General features: G+C 46.4%; 1 protein-coding gene and 1 long non-coding RNA gene across 2 annotated transcripts in view; one reads left to right on the top strand and one right to left on the bottom strand.

Moving 5' to 3' along the window:
• Positions 1-19,522, bottom strand: part of LOC111557525 — a 67,061-nt gene that overhangs the window by 41,337 nt on the left and 6,202 nt on the right. The window contains exons 2-4 of the long non-coding RNA XR_006588632.1: positions 18,984-19,051; positions 8,716-9,145; positions 2,633-2,763 (exon numbers count right to left, since the gene is read on the bottom strand). This is a non-coding gene — a long non-coding RNA (uncharacterized LOC111557525). The remainder of the gene's footprint in view (positions 1-2,632; positions 2,764-8,715; positions 9,146-18,983; positions 19,052-19,522) is intronic.
• Positions 12,920-18,774, top strand: CD4H9orf152 (chromosome D4 C9orf152 homolog). The gene is made up of 2 exons (XM_023242557.2): positions 12,920-13,843; positions 16,541-18,774. The coding sequence occupies exons 1-2, from the start codon at positions 13,651-13,653 to the stop codon at positions 17,065-17,067; spliced, it is 720 nt and encodes a 239-aa protein (XP_023098325.2). The 5' UTR covers positions 12,920-13,650; the 3' UTR covers positions 17,068-18,774.

The raw sequence follows: 19,522 nt of genomic DNA, 5'->3' as shown, positions 1-19,522 counted from the left end.
CACAAGTGGGGGAGGGGCAGGGAGAGAGAGGGAGACACAGAATCCGAAGCAGACCCCAGGCTCTGAGCTGCCAGCACAGAGCCCGATGCGGGGCCCGAACCCACAAACTGTGAGATCATGACCTGAGCCTACTGCACCACCCAGGTACCCCTCAAAATAAATAAACTTTAATATCCAAAAAGATTTAATTGTGAAATACAGAGAATGTACAAAGCACATGTGCAAAGATAAGTGGAATCAGGGGCGCCTGGGTGGCGCAGTCAGTTAAGCGTCCGACTTCAGCCAGGTCACGATCTCACGGTCTGTGAGTTCGAGCCCCGCGTCAGGCTCTGGGCTGATGGCTCGGAGCCTGGAGCCTGTTTCCGATTCTGTGTCTCCCTCTCTCTCTGCCCCTCCCCCGTTCATGCTCTGTCTCTCTCTGTCCCAAAAATAAATAAAAACGTTGAAGAAGAAAAAAGAAAAAGAAAAAAAAATTAAAAAAAAAAAGATAAGTGGAATCATTCATTGTTCTGCAATCTGCTTCTTACGCTTACCTTCACGTGTGTGAATGTCATTCATGTTAATATACATAGTTGGAATTCATTTGTTCTGACTATATAATCATCATAAGGCTACACTGTACTTTCTTTGTCCATTCCACTGTTAACGGACTAGGATTAGTCTCAGTCTTTGTTTACAGACAATGCTGTCATGGACAAGCCTCTTTAGGGCCTCGGTTTTGAGTTTGTGACTCGGCGATTTATAGAGCAAGGCACCTTAAACATGAACGCGTACATGAAATCACCTGCAGATCTTGCTAAGATGCCAGTTCTGATTTGGGAGGTCTGCAACTGGGCGGTTGCTTGCAACTGGGCAAGCTCTCTGGGCCAGTGCTGCTGATCCCTGGATCACACGTGGAGTCAAGTTTGAATTTGCTTAAGCTTATCAGAGGCCAATTTTACCGGGTCCTTAACTTCACGTACTCACCACCGTAGTATTCCCAAGACCTTTAAATTCAAATTAAATCCAATTTAGTGGGTGTGTAATCATTTTGACATTATTGTGCATTTCTGTGATTAATGAAGCATTTTCACCATGCTTACCGGCTACTCAGATCTTCTCTCATGAAGCACCTGTTCAAGTCTTTTCCTCTATTTTTCTATTGATGGTTAATCCTTATTGATTTTTCAACATACTTTGTTCATTCTGGACGCTAGCCTTTTATTGATTTTATGTCGCAAATATTTTTTAGCCTGTGACTCACCTTTTCACCCACTTTTTGGATTTTTAAAATAGCATATCATTTAACGTTTTTTTTTTTTTTATCTCATTTCCAGAATTGAGAATGTCCCACATCCCTCTTGCCTCTTTCTCCCATGACCACCATCATTCCTGACCTCTGGGGCCAAACGCAACACTACTGAGCTCACTGTGCCTGGAAGCCACTGCCAGTCTTTGCCTCGCACTCAGAAACGGGATGCTTCTGGAATGATCGTCGGCTATGCAACAGCCATCTACGTGGATCAGGCTTAGTGGCCCTTAGTTTCACTTCAAAGGAGCAGGCTCTCTCAAGAAACATTTTCCAGAAAATCTTTCTATATTATTCAGCGAATGGACCACAAAGCTACCTTTGCGCAGTGTTTGAGTAAACAGAAGTTCATAATTTTGATATTGTTGAAACCTCAAAGTCAGGCAAATGACGGCTTTTAAACACTTGGGAACATTTTTGCTTTGACAGGGTGTGTATGCTACATACAATTCCTAGTCAAGCTCTTATAAGTTTTCTCCTATTATAGCTAGTAACCATCAGTTAAAAAAAAAACAAAACAGCAAACCTTGATCACATGAGTAGGTGATAAAAACTTTAAACAACTTACCAACCAGGGGCGCCTGGGTGGCTCAGTCGGTTCAGCGTCCAGCTTCAGCTCAGGTCATGATCTCATGGCATGTGAGTTCGAGCCCCGCGTCGGGCTCTGTACTGACAGCTCGGAGCCTGGAGCCTGCTGCGGATTCTGTGTCTCCCTCTCTCTCTGCCCCTCCCCTGCTCATGCTCTGTCTCTGTCTCTCTCTCTCTCTGTCAAAAATAAATAAACATTAAAAAAAAACTTAAACCACTTACCAACCAGCAACTGAAATGATGCTTACAAGAGACAACAGTTCCACCTTTTCTTTCATGGCCCGGGACAGTTTTAACACTTACAATGATAATGCTGATAGATTTTAAACCCAGTTTCATGTTTGTTATTTTAGAGAGAGAGCATGCATGGGTGGGGGAGAGAGGGAGGGGGAGAGGGGGAGAGGGAGAGAGGGAGAGAATCTTAAGCAGGCTCCATACACAGCACAGAGCCTAACACAGGGCTTGACCCTACGACACTTGGGTCATGACCAGGGCCGAAATCAAGAGTCAGACGCTTAATCAACTGAGCCACTCAGGCGCCCCTCACGTTTCTTAAATCAAATCTTTCAAAGTGACGATGCAATTTTCAGAATACATGTGCATTACTGGACAGTAGGACATGTGACTACTGGTCACCCCCTAACCACAGACAGGGCATATCAGTGACACTCAGGTGAAAGAATCAAGTACACATGAAGATAGGGATGGGGGGGGGGCGGCGGGTGGCTGCTGTTTGCAGCTTGGCCTTCCACTCACCCCGGCTCGTACGACTCCTTCCCCAACCAGCCATTATCTTGGGGTTGGGCCTCCGGGGCACCCGGGCCGTGTTCTCCTTCTGTATCTCGATGGGGACCTCATCTACAGTGGGCAGCAGAGAGCACAGGATCCTGGAGCAAAAAGCAAACGAAACTCAGCTCAAGCTCTCCTCCAAGGAGCTGTAGGAGCCTGCGGGCCCAGGAGCAGCCTGGTTACGGACAGGTCACTGTTTTGTGCCACACCTGTAACTGGTTTGCCTTCTCTGGGATACCGGCTGGGAAGCTTTGCTCTAGGAACAAGGAACCTTAGAATACTAAAGGCAGGGTAAGAAAGACCCAGGGAGGCAGTGAGTGATCAGAACGATTCTCCACTCTGGCTGCACAGTTTTATCTACTGGGTTTGCTCTAAACTATTCTGGTAGCGGGGGCCCCAGTCCCAGAGGGTCTAATTGCTATGAGTGAGGCACAGGCATCAGGAGATAGTGCTAAAGTTCTCCAGGTGATTGTAATGTGCAGCTAGTAACAGGAAGCACTACATTCACGTGTCCTGGATCAGGAGTATCATTGAGGAGTCTATGCAGGGAGAAACAGGTGTGGGTGATCTGAATTGTTACTGCAGAGTTAAAGAGGGGGTGCTGGTGTAGACCTGTAGATCAGTATCCCTTAGAGTGTGGTCTGGAGACTTCTAACAAATGCAGATTCTATATAAAGTAGAATTTCTGGGGTGGGACCCAGGAATCTGCATTTTAAATAAGCTCTCTCTAGGTGATTCTGAGAACACTGAAGTCTGGGAAGTGAGAATTTGGAGGCAGAATCTACAGGATTCTATACCTACAGGGGTTAATAGATGAAAACACTGTAAGATTTCTCTGGAGTGTTAAATGCCCCAAGGAAATCTGTGCACACGGACATTCACCAACAGGCATGCATTTGAATGAGCCTGGCTGAAAAAGCCTATGTGGCCACCTTCAGAGAATTAACACGCTGCTCTCCGCGTAAGCCTCGGTTTTGAGTTTGTGACTCAGCAATCTGTAACTGGTTCAGTAGAGACATTTTGGGGGGTTGTGGGAGACGGTGAAACTGTTGAGTGCAGGGAGTAGAAGAAGAAATGGGTAAGAGAAAAGAACATCAATTCTCCATGGTCAATTCTTCTCAGCTTGGAAGCCGTTGATTCTTGCAATACAAAGTATCATTCAGCGGTCCTGCTAGAGACACCTCTGATTGCTTTTCTTTCTGTTTCAAGTCCCCCTTCCTGAGGTTCTCACAAAATACTGCAGTTTGCAACAGTTGCACTGGGCAACCCAGGAACATTTTGCAATATTACAGAATTCATATTACTTTTGAATTTGTATGTAAACATGCAGGCTGGGGATGTAACCTGAAAATGTGACGCTAATTGTATTTCTTTATATTGGCAAGGAGGAGGGCACTGAATACTAGAGTGTGGCTTTATTGTTTATAAAAAAGTATTTAACGCAGTTTTTCACAAATTAAAAATGTTGGTTTTTGGAGTAATTTCTTTAGATTTTTGTCCTTTAATTATTGAGGCAATTCTGAATATTTAGAGAAAGTAATTTTTGAAGACCTGAGACTGTTCTAAGATTTTTATTTTCCAACTTTTGATTTACATGTTTAGATTAAAATATGTTAAAAATTTGAGTATTTGAAAACAGCTATGTATTATTTTTTAAACCTTTAGGTCACCAAAATGAGTGTAAGTCAAGATCATAATAGAAATAATAACAGGAGAAAAACAAAAGGGAACAATAGAAAATTTTCAAAAAAGGTTGCTATAATTTTTTAAAAGTAGCGGCAATAAAAATTAACTGACTTTATTGAGCATAACTCATGTAAAATTCAGAAATAAGGCACTATGTTATTTATTAATGAGTATTCAATTACTCATGAAAATTAATAAGAAAAATTTCTGCTCAAATCCACATCTTGAACTTCACGTCTGATTTAATCCTTGAAACTTCATATTATTTGGTAAATGATTCTTTAGCTACTAATTAAAACACTGAGATGGAAAAGAGAATTCTTCATGTCAAATGCCTAATTTAGAAGCAACAAAGTGTAACTCTGGGTTGTATCTTGTAAGTTAAAATTATACCCACAAAACCAGCAAATTGATAAAAAAAGGACACAACTTCTGGAGTGTTACCCTGTTGGATAATGGTACTGGGAAGTGACTCGAACCCTTTTCGTAGCTTGAGATTATTTGTAGCAAAACTAAATGTGCCTCAAGTTAATGGTGATGATTTCCACTGGATAAACATGGTAGAAAACATAGTATTTCGTTTAACAACAAGTCTTTCAAACACAGTGATTTAAGCATGTCTTTTTATTCTGCTGTTTCAACATCTGGGACCTTACTGACCTTAATGGGACTGCCTGGCCCGGGGCTAACCAATTCCTAGCTCCAGTAAAGGACTCGCCTGTGAATGTGACTTTCATATGCAAACCAACCAATCTAGAGCCTGTATACTTCACTGCCTCTCTATCAGGCTCTGGCACTCAGAGCCACAATCCACCTGTTCTCATCACCCCGGAGCCAAAAAAAAAAAAAAAAAAAAAAAAATCATGTTAAAAATCCATAGTGTGTCCATCAATAAATGAATGGATAAAGAGGTGGGACGCGCGCGCGCACACACACACACTGGAAGTATCATTCAGCCATAAAAAAAAGAATGAAATCTTGCCATTGCAACAACATGGATGGAGCTACAGAGTATAATGCTAAGCGAAATAAATCAGAGAAAGACAAATACCACATGTAGAATTTAAGAAACAAAACAAATGAGCAAAGGCAAGAGCGAGACACAGAAACCAAGAAACACACTCTTAACTATAGAGAGCAAACTTATGGTCAGCAGAGGTGAGGTAGGTGGGGGATGGGAGAAACAGGCGATGGGGATTAAGAAGGCCACTTATGGGGCGCCTGGGTGGCTCAGTCGGTTGAGCGTCCGACTTCAGCTCAGGTCACGATCTCGCGGTCCGTGAGTTCGAGCCCCGTGTCGGGCTCTGGGCTGATGGCTCAGAGCCTGGAGCCTGCTTCCGATTCTGTGTCTCCCTCTCTCTGCCCCTCCCCCATTCATGCTCTGTCTCTCTCTGTCTCAAAAATAAAATAAAAAAAAACGTTAAAAAAAAAAAAAAAGGCCACTTATGATGGGCACTGGGTTATACATGGAATTATTGGATCACTATATTGTATATCTAAAGCTAATATAACACTGTATGTTAACCGCACTGGAATTAAAATATTTAAAAATTTAAAAAATCCACAGTGTGAATTCCCACCATGTGTCACAAGAATGGAAGACTAAGGTTTGCCTCTGATTTCTCCAACTGTCTTCCACCAGAACAGCATTTTGCTGCTCCTGGCTGAAAACCGAACAGACGTGTATTTCTAAAAGTTGGAATGAGGGGCCCTCACTACCCAGGTGAGCTGAGCCCAGAGCTCAGATTCTGAAAATCCAAGCCCAAGGCCTGCCATCACTAGGTGGTGATGCCAGATACTAGGCTGCTAGGGACAGTTCCTGTGCCTCTGGGGCCTCTGCAAGTGTTTGAACCAGCCAATTCTAAGCCTGTTTACCCTGCTCCCCCCGTTCCTTCCTGTGGAAACCACAATTAGGCACCTAACCACCTTTTCCCCTCATCCTTTCCGCCTCCTGCCTGACCCTGGTGCTTCCCCACATGGCCCCCGCAGGGAACGGTAGGCCGGCTCCTCCTGAGAACCTTGAGTAACAATTATCTTTCCAATGGCAGACATCTCCTGATCTGCTGGCCTCATCATATCTCAATAATAAAACCTACATTAAAAATTTTTTTTTAATCGCTATTTTTGAGAGAGAGAGAGAGAGAGAGAGACAGACCACGAGCAAGGGAGGGGCAGAGAGAAAGGGAGACACAGAACGTGAAGCAGGCTCCAGGCTCTGAGCTGTCAGCACAGGGCCTGACACGGGGCTCGAACTCGTGAACTGCGAGATCATGACCCGAGCCCAAGCTGGAGGCTTAACCGACTGAGCCACCCAGGTGCCCCTAAAACCTACATTTTAAAACACAGAAGGAAGTTGTAGAAACTGGCTTTCACATTCCCAGTTCAAGGAAAAGTATGTTACTACTTCCATTCCGTGGCTTCCAACTAACGTCAGGGATTATCTTTGGCCAACGTTGGTATTTACGACTGTAAGCTAGATTCTCCACGAAAGCGGTATGAAATGTCGCTTGCGCTGAAAAGAAGCATACACACAACTGCCAGAAGTGAGGGCCGGGGGAGGGGAGGTGTGAACAATTGATGACAGTGAACAGACAAGCCAATGCTGACATAGTGTGCTGGCTCATACTTCATTTAAGAAACAGCACACCGGCATTATGCCAAGCATTTTGTGTCCTGTTGGGGCAATCTTTGCTTAGCTGACTACAGAAAACCGTGGGCAATATCTACAGAAAACGGTGGAATTTAGTATAAATGATTTTGAAAAACAATGAGGGATGATTATTCGTTCTCCAGGAAGAAAAATTTTAGATAGAATTTGTAGACAGAAGAAATGATCATAATATGTTTGAAGAAGAAATTTATATTCAGTTCAATTTGATTATGGCAGGGATAGCTATCTTTTGACTATTTCTGTATTGGCGTCTATCTTTTTCATAGTAGCTTGTTGTTCTTTATATATTCTAGATACGAGTCTATTGACTGGTATTTCTATATCCACTCTGTGTCCTGTATTAAAATTTTTTTAATGTTTATTTGTTTATGAGAGAGAGAGAGCACAAGCAGGGGAGGGGCAAGAGAGGGAGACACAGAATCCGAAGCAGGCTCCAGGCTCCGAGCTATCAGCACAGAGCCCAACGCGGGGCTCGAACCCACGGACTGTGAGATCATGACCTGAGCCCAAGTCGGACGCCCAACTGACTGAGCCACCCAAGCACCCCCGTGTCCTTCATTTTTACTCTTAATAATATCTTCAGTAAGAAACAAGAATTTCCTCATTTTAATGCAGTCCATGTTATCAACAATATGCCCCATTATTAGCGGTTTTTCTGTCTTGTAATCGTTGCCTTCCCCAAGTAAATAAAACTTACTCTACTATTTCTTCTACAAGACCTACTGCCTTTTTAAATGTGGACCTACAATTCAGTTAGAATTGTGTCTGATGCTTTGTGCATGATGTGAGGCAGAGGCCGAGATCAATCTTTTCCCACAGGGACATCCATCCGCCTGAACGCTGTTTGTCGAGCACCGTTTACTGCCTTCCCCACCGCTCTGCAAGGCCACCTTTGTCACAAACATATCAAGCTGTTTCGTTTCAAGGGGTTTTTCTGCTTTCAATAGGTTTATGTGTGGCTTGAAATTTCATTAATTTAGATTCCCTCTCTACTTGGGTCCCTAAGTGAATTCAACTTTGGGGGCATGTAATTCTTGTCAAGAAGCAATCTGAGAGCGTCTTCAGATGGTATATGCTTTGCCTTCAAACAAAGCACAAGTTGCAGTTTCTGGATGGAGCAAAATCTTTCTCCATCTCTGACTCTGTGCCTCTTTGCATCTGCTGACTGCAGGCATGGAGAAGTCAGGACTTTCAAATGCTTGGTTACCCGTCCTCCATGTTCACAAATTGCCTAGAGGCCCACGTTGTTTATATTTGCAATCATCGTTTCATTGCTGCTTTCATTTTCGTTTGACTATCCAAGGAATGTCCACTCTCCCAGGAGGACTGGGCTAAATTTGGGGGCACAGAAGCTAGAGACTAATAAAAGGCTTATTCTTTAGTGATTCACTATTGAGGGAGTGGGGAGGCACCCAGGCCTGCCTCCACCCAGAACCCCTGAGGAGAAAGAACGGAGCAGCCCAGGATGCATGGAAAGAGAACTTCCGGCAAATGTTTAACCTGACTCCGGGTCTCGGAAACTCTTGTGCTCTGGGGCTTAGCGCATCTCCACATATACCCAGACACAAAAATAGCCCATTCAAAATAAAGATCAGAAATAAATAAAATAAAATGAAATACATAAAACGTCACAAAAAGTCAAATGAAATGTCGAAACTGATAGTGAGGTTAGGCCAAATTGAGCAACACTCACCTGACCAGTTCACGTGATTTCTATTAAGCCCAGGTGTCATCAGCAAAACCTGCTGGGATCCGAAAGTCATTGTCCAAAAGCCATAGACGTAGTTGAAATCTTTGGTAAAAACAGAAGCAGAGAACCGTAGGACTTTCGGTGAATTTCCTTGGTGTTTAGTGCACACATCTAGATCTGTGCATAAATTCACACGCGATAGAGGGACCTGCAGTGTAGTCTGTGAACAGCAGAGCAGAGGCGTGGAACTCGGACAACACAGTCTAAGCAGAGGCTCATAGCGTGGGTAACAGGACAGGGCAACATTTATATCTGGATGGTTGTGGGTAAGTCCAGACAGAAAGTCTATGAAATTAGGGTCGCTATTCTTCCCCGAATCTTTGTTAACAGGTCCAGACTTGACAGGTAGCAGTGCAGAGGGTCCAGGCCATACCTGTGTTGAGATCAGGCAGAGAACTCAGAGCAGGGAAATTTCCACGTCCCCCGCCCCCTGTGCCCATATAAACGCATCTCTGCAAACAGACCTGTCAGGTGTGTGAACAGAAAAAAGTTTCTCCAAAGCTAGGTAGCTTGATAAGTAACTATTTATGTGTTATTTATTTGATAAGTAACTATTTTTATTTGGTTTTATAGGAGGCAAGTGTCTTGCACGGCCTAATACCTTGCTGGGCATCCCAACCAGCAAGAGCTCATTAAATAGTAGCTGAAACACCAAACCCCCCTCAACCTTGCCCAGTTGTTTTGTGACTATGACTCAAAGTCCCCACTAGAGGGCAGGAAGCTTCAAGGTAAGATGATGGATTTTTTTTTTACAGGTCAATACATTATAATTATTGGAACAGTACATAATCATAAGTAACATATATTACAGCCAGAAACTCTACCAAATGGTATATATGCATCATTTCATTTAAATTATGTATTGTATTTTCACCTAGTGCTTATCAGAACTTGTAATTATACAATTCTTTCCCAGAACTGGACTGGAAGTTCCATGAGGATCATGTCTGTTTAATTTACTTTTCGATATGGCTTCGTGAGTCTGGAACACTGTAGTAACTGAATAAGTACTGTTGAATGAATAAACATTGAATGAATTGAATCATGATTTCATAACTAAATGGTGGAGGCTTTCTTTTTTTTTTTAATTTTTTAAATGTTTCTATTTATTTCTGAGACAGAGAGAGACAGACCATGAGCAGGGGAGGGGCAGAGAGAGGGGGAGACACAGAATCCGAAGCAGGCTCCAGGCTCTGAGCTGTCAGCACAGAGCCTGACGCGGGGCTCAAACCCACGGACTGTGAGATCATGACCTGAACCGAGGTCAGACGCCTAATGGACTGAGCCACCCAGGTGCCCCGAGACTGTTATTCTTATAGTTACATTGTGCTTTGTCATTAGTAAAATTGCTTTTAAATGTCATAATATCTCTTTTTAGGTATTTAAAATGAATTATTAAGTAGTCACCCCATAGTGGTCCTTCAATAGCTTTTATATACTTTATTTGGGGGCAGGGGGGCGGGAAACATTCTTTAAAAGAGAGTGATAGGCATTGTCAAAACTAAAATCAGTAAGCTCCTTCAGAAGAACTTGTAATATTAACTTATTATTTTGATTAAAGGTACTGTAATTATCTGGACCAACTTGTGAATTTGCCTTCAACAAACTCTTACAGTGCTGACCTCATGCCAGGCACTGTTCTAAAGACTTTATATCCAGGGGCGCCTGAGTGGCTCAGTCAGTTAAGCGTCCCACGTCAGCTCAGGTCATGCTCTCTCGGTTCATGAGTTCCAGGCCTGCATCGGGCTCTGTGCTAACAGCTCAGAGCCTGGAGCCTGCTTCGGATTCTGTGTCTCCCTCTCTCTCTCTGCCCCTCCCCTGCTCACACTCTGTCTCTCTCTCTGTCTCTCTCTCAAAAATAAACAAACATTAAAAAAAATTTAAGACTTTATATCCTTACAAAGATGCTATTATTAGCCCCATTTCACAGGTGGGTAAACTGTAACTATTATTAGCCCATTTTACAGATGGAGAAACCAAGGCATGGGGGGATTAAGAAACAGGATTTGACAACTAGTAAGTGGCCCGGCCAGGATGAAAACCCAGGTATTCTGGCAGTAGAAGCCAGATATGTCGTCACCACGCTGCCTCTACAATTCACTCACTGATATTGTATATTATTGTTCCATAGAGTTGCAATTGCAATTGCACAGGTAAGGATTCTGATATGGGCCACAGCAAATCAAATCTGGGAACACTTTTGCACATTTGCATACTGAACTTTTAATATACATTTTTTAATGTTTATTTAGTTTTGAGAGAAAGAGTGGGTGCAAGCGGGAGAAGGGCAGAGAAAGAGGGAGACCAAGGACCCGAAGTAGCCTCTGTGCCAAGAGCAGGGAGCCCGATGCGGGGCTCAAACCCGCGAAGGGTGAGATCATGACCTGAGCCAGAGTCGGACGCTTAACCGACGGAGCTATCCCGGTGCCCCTGGACTTTTAATTCATTGGACATAATAGTGTTGGGAGAAGAAGGTCAGAAAGTGTCCTTGCCTCTCAAAATCTTGTTTCTAGACAGGGTATTATTTTGTCGTCACGTGATGAGAAATTATAAACGGTGATCCCCTTTCCAAAAAACCAAACACGCTAACAAACACGCTAACTAACTTGCAAAGGCCAGCTTGCTCTAGGGCAGAGTTCTTGGCATGGCAACAGAGGAGCCGGAGCATACGATGCAAAAAATTGTTTAATATCATCAAAATGCAATACACTTCCGGCCAAGGACGTTTTGCAATAAAAACAACATGCAACAACCATATGACTCAGCAATTCTGCTCCTATGAAGAGTAACCAAAAGTATTGGAGACGAGTCCTCAAGGAAAAACCGTCCATGAATATTCATAGCAGCACTATTAGGCTTTTCCAATAACGAACTGTATCATTTTCACAAAGGAGGACATTGGCCTCTCTCTACCAAGATGCGGACTCCCTCCTGATGATGCAAAGACCACAGGCACCTCTATCACAACGTCTGACACAAAACCCTTCTTTCTCCTTTCCCACCTGCCGGTCTGCTCCTCTCCTGTGCCTATCTCTGTGACTGAAAGTACCGTTCACCTCCCTTATACGGGTTAAATCGTGTCCCTCCAAATTCATAAGTTGAAGTTCTAACCCCAGGACCTAAGAACGTGACTTTATTTGGAAATGGGGTCATTGCAGATATAGCTAGTTGAATGAAGAGGAGGCCATGAGAGGAGCACCTGGGTGACCCAGTCGGTTAAGCGTCCAACTCTCGGTTTCGTCTCAGGTCATGATCTCACGGTTTGTGAGATTGAGCCCAACTCCGTGAGCATAGAGCCTGCTTGGGTTTCTCTCTCGCTCGCTCTCTCTCAAAATAAATAAATAAATATTTTAAAAGATGAGACCATTAGAGTGGACCCTAGTCCAACATGACTGGTGTCCTTATAAAAAGGGGAAATTTGGACACGGAGACATGCACAACGGGAGATCACTATGTGAATATAAAGGCAGAGGTCAAGGGATGCTTTTACGTGCCAAGGAACACCACAGACTGCCAGCAAAGCCACCGAAGCCAGGTGAGAAGCCTAAAACTGATTCCCTCGTAGTCCCCAGAAAAACATCCAGGCTTGCTGGCACTTCTGGGTTCCAGAATTATAAGACGATACGTTTCTGCTGTTTAAGCTCACCAATTTGTGGCACTTTGTCACAGCAGCCCCAGAAAATGAACACCCTGCCCAATGAAGACTTGCCCTCCATATCACACCCCCTGGATCCCATCCAGTTCACCTCCAGAATGACCCCTAGAGTTCAGCTGTGACCTTCTTTCTATTGCCTCCCGTAGGTGTGCTGGGAAATTGGGTTCTCCGGAAGCCTCATGTTAGGACCAGATAGAAAGCGACTTACTTGACCAAAGGATGCAAGGACAGACCCCCTGATGCAGGGGCAGAGAGTCTAGGATTCAAAGGGGATATAGAGAGGGTGCGGCTGGCAAGCAGGGGTGAGGGCGCACCTCTCGCTGTGGGTAAGATAAACACCAGCTCACTGCTAGGTTGGAGAATGCTTAGACCAAAGAGGCCGGTGGGAATGTCAGAGAGCTGGGGCTCCGCTGCGCTCTGTCCCAAGGCGGACTTTGGGGTTGGGCTTTCTTCTGGGATGTGCGCGGTGGGTGAGTGGAGACTTGGGGCTCCCTTCCTACTGGGGCTCCCTAGGGCATGGCTGCAGCACGCACCTCCCCGAGGCACCAGCTTTGTGAGTCTGCAGAGGGCATTCTTTTTTTCCAGCTGCAAACCAAACGGACAGGTTTGCCCACGAGCCTCCAGGTTTCAGTCCAAGAGGTGGGAGCTGACGAGGCACCGGCTTTGCCCTGCAGCAGCTCCAGCCCCGCCAGGAAACCCGAGACTTCGCAGGAACTCCAGGAATTGAACTCTAAACATCGGGATTGAGCAGAGAAGGACCTGGAGTACGAGGCCTCCTTGGGCGCCCAGAAGGCTTCTGAGCAGCTGTGCTTGCCTTGTTCTCTCTCCCTGGCTCCTCCCTCCTCCCCTTAGCCCCCTGTCTTACCACCTTCCTCCTCTGTTCCTTCCTTCCCTCTTGGGGATCCCTTTTGACTTCCTCCCCAATCTTCCTCTCCCCCCTGACTCTTCCTTTTCCTCTTACCTTCCCCTCTCCCGCCTTCCCCTCCCCCACATCCCTCTCACCCCGCTTTTCCCCTTGCCTGAGCTTTACTCCTTCCCCACCTTCCACTTGGCCCTGCCTTCCCCTCCACTGTCCCTCATTTCCCTTACCTTTCCCTCCCTCTCATCTTCCCCTCCTCCCTTACCTTTCCACCTGCTCTCCTCACTACCCTCCCACCCTCCGCCTCTCCTTCTCTCCCCTCCCACGCCCCACCCACCACTGTTTGCTTGTCTCCCGGATCTGGATGAAGGGGTTGCCCTGCCCATGCCCTGCCCTGCCCCATTTGTGGTGGCTGGGGTCTTGCTTCATGGCTGAGGGCTCGGGGACTCAGGCCCCGGGGAAAGGGCCCCGGCTCAGCATCCAGCTCCTGAGAGCCCAGTACGAAGGCTTGCGTCGGCAGCAGAGGGCCCAGGCCCACCTGGTGGTGCTCCCGAAAGGTAGGGCTGGGCAGGTGCTGGGGCAAACGTGGAGGGAGCGGGCCTGATGGGTGGCTGGGCTGCAGGCAGGGGAGGCGGGGGCTACGGGAGCCCTCCTGGTGGGGAAGAGCAGGGATGCCAGTGGAGGCAGAGCCAGAGCCGGGAGGCCGGTTCAGGGCGGCTCTGCTTGGCTCAGTTCCCCTGCCAACTGACCCAGCGGCCTCAGCCAGGCATCTGGCCGGCTGCCCGCTGTACCCGGCCTCTGCTCTTATGTTCTCACCTTGTAGGACTGTTCTGCCTGGTGGACGGGTGGGGGGAGGGCGGCCGTTGGTGCCCCTGCTGGGCCAGTGGGGAGACGGTAGCTCTTCCTGGCTGGGTCTCACGTCCTGCAAACCAGAGAAACTGGCTCCGGAGAGAGCAGACGTGGCATTCCCAGGAGGCCGGGCGCGGGCCAGAGGCAGCACAGGGCTTAGGGACTCAGGAGGCACCCTGGCTCATGGAGCTTGCTCATCATAGTCTCAAACAGCAGCCAAGGAAGCAGGAGATACAGAAGCCTCAAGGGGAAAAGTCTCTTCCCTCTGGGAACTCAGATTTTATTCCTGGAGAAAGTTTGCGGCACAAGGCTCAATCCCAGCCCTTCCCTCTAACAGAGGAGTGACTGGGTCAAGGGAGGTGGAAAGGTTAATGCTGTTCCTGGTGGGGGGTGGGGGGTGGGGGGGGCTTCACCACCAAGCTGAAGGCACCCGTTTCTCCTTTGGGCTATTGTCAGCCAGTGGGTTCTGTCTGAACCGAAATGGCAGACTCAAATAGCCCTCCATCTCTGCAGGGCATACACTGAAAGGTTCCTAAAGCCCTAGCCCATCCTCAAAGCCCTAGCCCATCCTAAAGCCCTAGCCCATCCTCAATAAATACACTGTATTTATTCATTCAGTCATTCAGCAAACATTCATTAAATTCAACTACTAGCAAATGAAAGTACCATGCTTAACACACCCGTGATTCAGACTCACAACGAATCCCCATAACTGGCGTGTCCCAAAGATAACTTGAACTCGACCTGCCCCATTGAACTCACCGTCCCCTGCCCCAACCCCCCGCTTTGGCTCTTTCTCCTAGGCTCTGTAACTCAGTGCCCTTCTCCCCTAGCATCATGTGATCACTTAGGACTGGGTAGCTTAACCACAGATGGGCTGGCCAGGCACTGCTTTGTCAGGAAAGACTCCTGATTCCCAGGCCAGGTCAGCCACTCTGTGGGATCTGTTTTGCGGTCAGGGTCCAGGTGTACCTCCCACTTTAGTCCTTTTCCTCGGTCTCTGTGGACCACAGGCTGTGATGGACAGCTAAGGAGGCTCGTCTCTGCCACCAAGACCTGCCTGTTCACCTTAACATAGCGGAGAGGACACTAGTTCCTGGCTTCTCCCGTCACGTCCCCTCCTCCTCTGTTCTCAAATAGGTACATAACATTTTGATTATTGGTGAAGGTTTTCGTGCTGAGAAAAACCGCACGGTCCTCAAATGGGAACAGATGTCCAGTCTCACCACTGTTGGCAGAGATGGCCACACCAGTCCTGTTTTCTTAGATTCCCAGAACTGGAGCTCAGGGCTTCCTGCTGCCTTGAGACCTCCGACACCAGCTCCCCGCCCCTGCAGAACACGTGCCCGAACACTCAGTTTGTCCTGTACGGGGCCTCGTGCTGCGACACATGCCCGAATACTCAAGAGAGCTTCACGGACAATTCAGAGGGAACCCCGGGCTGGTCACAGACCTGCTGTCCCGGGAACGTGCCTTCCAGTCATCCCCACCACCTTCTCTGCCACCAAGGGTTGACAATGAACTATCACGTGCCACAAGGTGGTAAAAATACATCCCCGAGAAAGAAGAGGGACATCAGTCTGGATCCTCACCCCTGCAGCCAGTTCAGGGAAGCAGTGGGAGCTGCTGATGTGTTCTCAGAACTGTGTCTGTGGGAGGGGAGAAGGGGAAGGGCCAGTCGTCCAAAAGGAGCATCCTCTACCTTGGGTGGGAAACCTGTTAGTTGAATCCCGGAACAGAAAACCCTGTAAGAGTAACCTTTTCCCCTGGCCGGTGCGTGTGAACCTGTACCTACCCTTCTGTCAGCTTGACATGCTAGTTCCCCAGCTCATCACAGTTAAGTCCTGGAGTCTATAATTAAACTCAGTTCTGCCTGAGATTTTTCTTCATAGCATTGGTTACCACCTGCGATTTTATTATAATATAGTCGCTTGCTAGAATGACTATAGAATATTTTCTGTATAAATTGTTAAATTATATAATATGATATCTGTATAGAATATATAACATATTCTACCCCACTAGAACCCATCCATGAAGATGCGGATTTTGTCTCAATGTTTACTGCCGTATTCTCAGAACCTAGGATAAATAGTCCCTGGCATATAACGAGTGCGCGATAAATATTTGTGGAATGAATGAATAATTGTGCCTGAGTGTGTGTTAGAGAGCTTGTGTGGGTGTGAATGTGTGGGCATGGGAAGGAATGCACATGTGTGAACATACGTAAGTGGGGTCATGTGGGACCCACGTGTGTGTGTGTATCCACATGCAATGTACCGGCCGCCTGGCTTCCTTGACGTTTTGGGCTCATATTCCTTCAGCTTGAAAGCTCTGAGACCCCTCAAAGGAGAGCTGCCCATGTACGTTCTGGTGGTGACCCTGCTTGTGCCTTGCTTTGTCAGGAGGGTACGCGTCTGCTCCTGCAGAGTCCATGGTCAGTGCTGTTTGGATTAACAAGGAGAGAAGGTGTTCCCTGTCCCTGGAAGAGGCAGATCCTGAAGCAGAGGTGATGCTGGAGGAGGCTGACAGAGGCTGTCTTCAGGTCCCCGAATCTCCATGGCACAAGCACCTAGAGATGCACCGCTGGGTCCAGACCTTCCATCAGGAAACCGGTCTTCAAGTGAAACACAAGGGCAAGCTCATGGGGTCCGAGCAAAGCCTCCCTCAGGAAGGAGACCCGGGCTCGTTTGAAAACAATCAGATGACTCAGCAAGGGACCAGCATTCTAGAAACAGCCCGGCATGAATGTCAGGAGGACAATGTCCAAACAAACGCAGCGGGATCTGGCTTAAATATCGGCATTCAGTGCCCTCCTTCCATAAAGAACCTACACAGGTCTGAAAAACCAGCTCACTATCCATTTCCCCAGAGGAAAACTCCCAGGATCTCTCAAGCTGCCAGGAACCTGGGCTTATATGGCCCAGCCTGAGGCTTTCTACTCAGCCAAATGTCTCAACTTTGAAACTATCGATGACCTCAGCAAAGAACACGGGAGGCAGAGTCACAGCTAGGGCCTCTAGCTATGCACAAGAGCTAGACTAACTCAGTTGCAGGGATTCTGAACTTCATGGTGGACACACAGTCTTGCCCTTCAAAAAAGAAGAGATTGCCTAGACCAGATTGCACACAGTCCAGGATGAAAGAGAGTTGTCTAATCGATGCGATGTGGCCTTATTCTGCTTATATACAAAGACCTTGCTATGGAGCCCTAGATGCCCATTCTTTGGGGAGGCCCAGTAAGACACCTCCTCTGTCCCTAGAAAAGGGAATTTGCAAACATTACACAGGCGCCCTAGCCAATGGAATGCCTTAGCAGTGCCCTGGAGTCAACGGGCGTGGGCAGTCTTGTTTTCAGTATCTTCTGATGATTTCTCACATGATCTGGAGAAGATGAGCTCTGAGAATTGCCTTTTTCTGGTTACTGTGCCTGGAGGCCAGCTCACTTAGAAGTCACTGCATTCATTGGGAGTGACCATACCATTTCAGCTACGACTCCCAAAGTATGGTCACTGTGGGTTAAACAAACCAACAAACCAACAAACCTGCTATTTTGTGTGTTAAGGGTGTTTAGGCCATCTCTCACCTCTCACTGAGACTGCACATTCCAGACCAACCATTGGTTTATTTCCTTGCCTCTCTCCCTCTTTCTTTCCTCCCTCCCTCCCTCCCTTTCCTTACCTTTCTTTTCCTCTCTTCCTTCCTTCTATCCTTCCTCCCTTCCTTCCTTTCTTCCCATTTGTCTGTCTTCTCATCCTCCCCCCCCCCCACTCTCTGTCTCCTAATTAAGTTCTTATTAAACACTGCCAGTGATTGAAGATATATAGTAGTTGGAGCCTGAGCAGGAGACAAAGAAATGCTCCTATTGGAAAATATGTAGTCCCCACAAACTCCTTCCTCTTCAGCCGAATTTGAAGAACTCAGATCCTCCCTGGGATATTTTAAACTCAAGAAAAAGTGAATCAGGTGTTACTTGAGTAATGAGAAGAAAGTCAGTCTTTCTTGGTTAATGTTTAACTTTAGGAATGATATTTAAACACACCAAAGGTGCCTTTCCCTCATATCAGATAATGGCTCTGTAAAGTTTCATTTGTATTTTCCTCTTTTTCCCCAATGGCGATCCTGTCTTGTCCATCTTCATCCAGAGTTGTTAACTAGCTGTGTCATTATCTGTCAAAGATACATATGTGCCTGCTCATTGGATCACCCAGAAATTCACTGCAGTTTGGGGGTTTGTTGCATTTTTTTGTGAATAATTCTTAAGAGCCACGGTTAATTTTTTTTTTTTTTTTAGTCTAATGGAAAATAAGGGAATTTTCTGAAAAAAACGTTGTCCTCCACTTTTGTTGTAAAGAGGATTCCCAGGGTGGCTCATTCAATTAAGCGTCCAATTCTTGATTTGGGCTCGGGTCATGATCTCACTGCTTATGAGATTGAGCCCTGTGTGGGGCTCCATGCTGGGAGTGGAACTTGCTTAAGCGTCTCTCTCTCCCCCCCTCCCTTTCCCTCCGCCTCTCCCCTGCTTGTGGCTTTCTATAAATGAATGAATGAATGAGGATTCCCATAAGTAACCCCTCTTTCTACAATGTATCAGTCAGACAGGCCATGTTTTGCTGCGGAAACAAACCTTCAAATCTTACAGCAGAATTTTTTTTTTTCACTCATGAAAAGTCCATGTGGATTTGGGCAAACTTCCCAGGGCAGCTCTCGGGCATATATGGCCGAGAGTTCAGGCTGCTTCAGCATCATGGCACCTACAATATCAATACTGGGTTCCCTCATCACCATAGCAGGAGAAGAAAGCCAGGTACACAGTCATGTGCTGGCTTGCAAGCCACTTTTGCTTACGTTTCGCTGTCCAAAGCGAGTGTCATAGTCCTATCTTCACTTCAAGGGTATGCAGTCATCCCAGGTGCCTGGAAGAAGAGAAGAAATGGAAAGCATGGATGAACAGCGCTAATGGCTGACACAGGTAGATAGGGGCCAATTATAGCACATCATTAGATTTCATTCTGCATGCAATAAGTTGTCATTAAGAGATGTACGTATGAGACTAAAACGATTTAATCTGCAGTTTAACCAGATTACTTGGGTTGTTCCACGGAGAATGAGTTGAGGGTCACATTAAAAGGCAATGGCCGGAAACGGCCAGGACGAGTTCCGTGGGAGAGATGCTATCAGCTCAAGCAAGAGTGGGAGCTGAGGAGACGGGGAAGAAGTGGATACATCTGACGTATATTTTGGAGATAAAGTCATTAGGATTAACTGAAGGAAGATTACAACAAGGGGTGCTGAGTTGGGGATGTTCGTGAGGCACACAAATGAAGATATCAGATAGGCCGGTGGATAATTGAGACCAAAGTTCTGGACTGGACATGAATTTAAGG

The sequence above is a fragment of the Felis catus genome, chromosome D4 (assembly GCF_018350175.1).
Source record: "Felis catus isolate Fca126 chromosome D4, F.catus_Fca126_mat1.0, whole genome shotgun sequence".
NCBI lineage: Eukaryota > Metazoa > Chordata > Mammalia > Carnivora > Felidae > Felis > Felis catus.
The sequence above is the reverse complement of the archived record's forward strand: the minus strand, read 5'-3'. Positions and strand labels throughout refer to the sequence as shown.